Source organism: Triticum dicoccoides, unplaced genomic scaffold (assembly GCF_002162155.2).
Source record: "Triticum dicoccoides isolate Atlit2015 ecotype Zavitan unplaced genomic scaffold, WEW_v2.0 scaffold118011, whole genome shotgun sequence".
Lineage (NCBI taxonomy): Eukaryota > Viridiplantae > Streptophyta > Magnoliopsida > Poales > Poaceae > Triticum > Triticum dicoccoides.
Genome location: NW_021182154.1, coordinates 1 through 5,860, shown reverse-complemented (window position 1 = coordinate 5,860; position 5,860 = coordinate 1). Strand labels below are relative to the sequence as shown.

Sequence of the window (5,860 nt, the reverse complement as noted above, 5' to 3'; positions counted from 1 at the left end):
TATTAACATTTTTTTAGAATCTTGGGAACAAATTTTGAAACGGAGAAGAAATTTGGAAGCGCGAATAATTTCTTAAAGCACGAATATTTTTTTAATATTGAGGACAAATTTTGAGACGGAGAAAAATTTGAAATATCCTAAAAAATTTGAAAGCGCGAACATTTTTTGAAAACATGGACAAAAAAATGTGAATCTGGTATGTTATATGAATTTTGAAAGTTTTGAACTTTTTTGGGTAACGAGAACAAATTTTGAATTTTGAGAACATTTGTTTTTTGAAAACTGAACATTTTTTGGAAACACAAACAAAATTTGAATATTTTTATAAAGAAGAGGAGAAAAGAAAATGAAATAACAAACCAAAGAAAGAGAACAAATAGAGAAAACAAAAAAAAAGAAATAAGAAACAGTAAAAACTAAAAACAAAAAGAACAAGAAAAATTCGAAAATTCAAAAAGAACATTTTTTAAAAGCAAGAACATTTTTCGAAAATTAAGAACAAATCTGAATATGTACTTAGTTTAAAATGATAAAATAACGTTGAAACAAATAACAAGAAAACAAAAACGAAAAAAAGAAAAGTAAGAAGAAATTAGAAAAAGAAACATAAAAGAAGAAACAAAAAAGAAAGAAGAAAAAAAGAAAAACCGTTAAGAGAACCTTCTAGAAGGTTTCCAAAACCAGAAAAAAAAACCGGCTGGGAAACTGTTTCCCAAAACCGGAAACATGTTAAATGGGCCAGACCAAGGATAGCGCTCGATCGCTGGCTCTGCGCGATGCGTCGACTGTTTGACGCAACGAGCGTCCAGTAGGAAATTCCTAACAAGTCTCGTCATAAGTGAGACAGAGAGAAACCTAACGTCGGGGCAAGTCCAAAGGGCCGGCCCAGCCACGAGGGAGGCCACCGCCTCCTTTTTCTGTTTTTACGGTTTATGTTTTCTTTTTTTGCATTATTTTTTACTTTTGTGTAAACTTTAAAATATTCTAAAAATATACATTACAAAAAAGACTATAAGAAAGATTTGAATTATGTGGATCAAGCATTTGAAATATGTTAAATGTGTATAGAGAAAATGTTTATCACATACACAAAAATGTACAAAAAAACTGATCACTTATTAAAAAAATGTTAATCAAGCGCTTGAAAATATTTGTACAAGAATTTGAAAAATATTAATCAAGATTTTGAATTTTTTTAAAATGTGTATATAGAAACTTTTGACCATGTATTAAAAAGATGATTTTATTATCATGTATATAAAAATAATAATCAAGCATTTCAAAAAATATTAGACAATTATTTGGAAAATAATAATCCAGCATTTGGAAACGTAAAAATTTGTACAGAAAAAATGTTGATCTTTTATTAAAAATGTTGAATTATTTTAATCATGTAATTAATAATGCTATTCAAACATTTGAAGAAATGAGGAACAAGTATTTGAAAAATGTAAACCAAACATTTGGACAGTGTTAAACGTGTATAGAAAAAGTGTTGTACATGTATTAAAAAAAATGAAGGAAAAAATTTGATCATGTATATAAAAATGTTAATCAAGCCTAAAAAAATATGTTGAACAAGTACTTAAAAATTATTAATCAATCATTCTAAAAATATGCTAAGTGTGTTTAGATAAATGTTGACCATGTGTTCAAACAAATGTTAAAATTGCATTTACTAAATGTTAATTAGGCATGTGAAAAAAATGTTTAATGTGCATAGAGAAAGACCATGTACTAGAGAATTTTAGTATTTTAAATTTTAATTGAGCGTCTGAAATTTTTTAGAAGTGTTTATTGAAAAGATGTTGACCATGTATTTAAAAAGCATTGATCTTGAATTAGAAAATGTTGATTTTGTATTAGAAAAATGTTAATTTTTTATTAAAAAATGTGTATAGAAGAAATATTGACCATGTATTACAAAATGTTAAATTTATATTGGAAACCTGTTGTTGATATATAAAAAATGTAGAATAAAAATAGAAAAAATAAATAAAACCAGAAAAATGAAAACGGAAAAAAGAAACAAAATAAACCAAAGAAACATGAAAAATGAAATAGGAGAAACAAATGCAGAAAGAATGAAAAACCGAAAAAAAATCATTGAAAAGAAAGAAAGAAACAGAAAATCGAAAAATAAAAAAAAGGAAATTGAGTAAGTAAAAAAACCCTTTAAAAACCCTGAAAGAAACAAAGAATAAATGGAGAATAAATAAGAAACCCCAACAAAAACAAAAGAATAAGGGAAAGAGAGAAAACCCGGAGAAAATCGAATAATGGCATCTACAATTGTAGACTCTTATGCATGCGCTTATAGTGAAAAAACTAAATAGCTGAAAATTGAAGATGCGATGCAGCGCAAACTCAATGCAGCTGTTGAAAATGGTTCCATCTTATGCTGAAACTTGCTTTTTTGTTTTTTGAAAACCTTGCTCCTTCTCTAGAGGCCCGTTGTAAAGTTGCGATCCAGTTATGGTATATTTGTTTCTTATGCGGATGCCATGAAGCATTATGAGCACCGGTAAATCGATCGGGCTCAAGCAAGCATGAACACTTGTAATTATCTTCTGGTCTGCAGAAAGAAATGCCATGGAGCTTCTTCATACATATTTCAAATGCTCCCCACGTACAGTATGTGCAACCAAATCTGCAAGATTTCTCAGGTACCTAGTAGAAAGTAAACCAAGGTGGAATAGAAAGAAAAATCTGCAAGCCAAGTAACACAGTTCAAATCATCAAAAATACTCAATCCAACTCTATTAACACGTAGGGTTCAGACAACACTTTGTAGGACATTAGCCGATCCATCCTGCTTCTCTTAAGTTAATTGGCTGTCGTAGAAGAATGTTCCTAATGCAGCAAATCATTACATGGTACAGTTAATCCATCAATGTTGCATCAGACTGTAAGCATTCTTCAGGCAAGCTCTGCATAAATGAGTCAGGGTAGTTATGCTAGCGAGCTGGCGATGTCTTCTGCTGGTTTTGTATAAGCAACTGCCATGAAGCTACCTCTTCATAGCATTATTTCACTCTCTTGCAAATATCTTGCCGTCCCTCTCCAGTTTATGAGGTAAAAACTAATGCAACATCTGAGTGTAGAAACTCTGTTTTGAGTAACTAACATTACAACAGAGAGTATCGTAAACGTACATTTGAATCTGTAAAAAGCTCTTCCGTCCGAATCCTTTCGAAGCCTAATTTAGGCTGACACACATCACATAAGGAGTTGATAACGGTGAGTACAATGCTCAACATGTACAAAGAGAAATAGGTACATGAACATTCTACAAGGAAGGCCACTACAGAAACAAGAAATACAGATACAACAATTGTCTTGAAGGCATCATAGGTTAGTTTAGAATAATGAAATCAGACAAACCATTACACGGCCATATTTGAAGAAACGAGATAGATAGACAGACTAGCAACAGAGAGTATAATCTCTTGTCGGTCAAGAATACCTTTGGAATTAGGGAATAGTGACAACAGCTGAATCAGGCAGACAGACACAGACATATTTGATCAGACGAGATAGATAGACAGCTGGGTAGATACATGGAGGCCGGATATAGCACATTCATCTCTTGCCTCTGAAGAATGCCTTTAGAATTCAGGAACCATAACAATCATACATATGTGCGCTGCTCCACCAGACACCTGAGGAGCACATAAGCAAATACTCCCTCCGTCCCATAATATAAGAACGTTTTTGACACTAGTGTAGTGTTAAAAACGTTCTTATATTTTGGGACAGAGGGAGTAGCATTCAGAACAAACAAGGCAGCTGGGAAATATAGTGAGAAAGTCGCGAGAAAGTTAAACAAAAGCTGGCTGTTTATCCAGCGCGCCTGTTGGAGATGCTCTTAGTGATAAGTTGAGTTTTTTTTTTTGGAGAGGATCAAGTTGAGTTTTAGGTGGCAGAGCTTTGGCATGGTCCCAACCTCGATCTTCAAACCCTCGGTGCAATAAAATCTAAAAAGTTGGAAGTTCTGTATACTAGGACATCGTATTAGACTGTACACATTTGTCGTTAATAATATTGAGATCCCACCGAAAAATATATACCAAGAGTTTACGGATGACATCATGAGTCCGCTAACAGAACAGTCTTTTTGTTTGTTATAAAATAGTACAAATTGATCATTACATATACAAATTTTTCGATTGATGACCGTCTCCTGATGTGTGGTGGAGCGAGCAGCGGCCTCTCCGACGGCATCATTATCTAGATTCTAGATGGAGAAGCAGGAGGAGCGAGGGGCCATTGGAGGAGAGAGGCTGTCATGTCAATCGCCTATGGCGTCCTTCAAGGGAGGGAGGAGAAGGAAAGTGGGGTATCATGAGGATTGCGAGGACGGAGATGGGTTCGAGAATGAATCGGAAGGGGACAACTGAGGATTGGAGTGTGGGGAGTGAGGTGGGCGCCAGATTTTAGACGAGAATGAAGATGAATTCCTGGCGTCCCACAGATCTGCAATCACCGCCTAGCTAGTTTCAACCTGCGCAAAAAAGAAAGCACTCATAAGACAAGCACAAGTATAGACAGCAATGAAAATGAAAGGTGTAGCAAATTAATTAACTATGCTTAAGCTGCGTATCAGTATGTATACCTCGCATCCTTTCCGCCGCAGCTCCTTTAGTGTGATGTCATCTTCAGAAATCTGGTCCATATAGCTCAGCTTCAGGTGACCGAGGGATGGAAGGTGCAGTAATCCTTCCGGGAGCTTGCTCATCTTCTTGCACTGCAAAAGTTCCAGGTGGGAGAGCTTTGGCATTGCCCCTTCCTCCATCCTCCACACCTCGGTGGAAAAATTACCAAGTTCTAACTCTTGCAGCCGAGGAAACCCTTGGGCAGAGCAGCACATGGTCTGGCCTTTGTACCCCCTCAACTCCAAAACCACAAGACAGGGGATTTTCTCCAGGATCGGCATCGGGTCTTGTTTTATGACAATAGCATGTAGAACAAGACGACGTACGCTTTGGGGGAACTCAGCAGGCAGCTTATCCAGCACACCGAATTGGTCAAGAGTAATATCAACCAGGTGAGGCATGTTTGCAAATATGTTGAGCACCTCCACTGGTATATTGGGGAGCATCGACAAGGAGAAGGTTGTTAGTTGATTCAGCTGGCCCAAGAAAATCATCATGTCATGACAGCGGAAACCAATGCCAACAGGTTCAAGATGCAACACAAAGCTCTGTAGCTCTTTCTGCTGCAGTCGCACACTCCTTGTAGGTGGTGGTGGAGAAAAATTTCTGCTACATAAAAGGTAAACATGCCTTAGAGTAGGGATGTCCCAGAGCGAGTTTGGCAATACTGACTCAAATTCTGTGCGTTTGAGATCTATAGTCTGCAAGTAAATGAGTTTGCCAATTGAAGAAGGGAGCGTCACACTTCCACAATCTGTCAACCTAAGCAATTTTAGGTGAATGCACCGACCAATTACGCTGGAGAAATCTTTTAGTGTTGAATCTTCAATGCAAAGAACTCTCAGGAATATGAGCTTAGGAAGGGACACTGATACAAGCTGAAAGCCAAGCAGACTTCGAACATTAGGCGTCGCAGGTAAAATCTGATCACTCAAAGTTTGAAAACTAAAACGATAAGACACCAAGTTATCAGACGATGATGATACACTAGCTTGGCATGCAAATTTTTTTAGAGTGCATTACATGTCAGAGAAAAAGCTAGCCGCATACAAGGACATATAGTAAATTTGAAAATGGAATCAATTAATACGAAGAGACCAGGAGACGAAACCTGACCTGCAGTTTTGTCGATGGCATCAAGAAAACCATCTTGTCTTGCCTCTTCTATGCACCAGTCATGTAAGATATCGTGAATTCTTATTCTC

The 5,860-nt window shown here is 36.1% G+C and overlaps 1 protein-coding gene across 3 annotated transcripts; it reads right to left on the bottom strand.

The window, feature by feature from the left end:
- Positions 1 to 4,057: 4,057 nt before the first annotated feature.
- Positions 4,058 to 5,860, bottom strand: LOC119343180 (probable disease resistance protein RF9). 3 transcript variants are annotated; one of them, XM_037614302.1, is made up of 3 exons: positions 5,772 to 5,860; positions 4,616 to 5,261; positions 4,058 to 4,504 (listed from the first exon to the last, which is right to left on the bottom strand). In XM_037614302.1, exons 2-3 carry the CDS (start codon positions 5,150 to 5,152, stop codon positions 4,490 to 4,492), a joined length of 552 nt encoding a protein of 183 aa, XP_037470199.1. In that variant the 5' UTR covers positions 5,153 to 5,261; positions 5,772 to 5,860; the 3' UTR covers positions 4,058 to 4,489. The 3 variants fall into 3 exon arrangements, with proteins under 3 accessions (XP_037470199.1, XP_037470197.1, XP_037470198.1); XM_037614300.1 differs by having other exon boundaries at positions 4,058 to 4,476; XM_037614301.1 differs by lacking the exon at positions 5,772 to 5,860 and having other exon boundaries at positions 4,058 to 4,476; positions 4,616 to 5,694.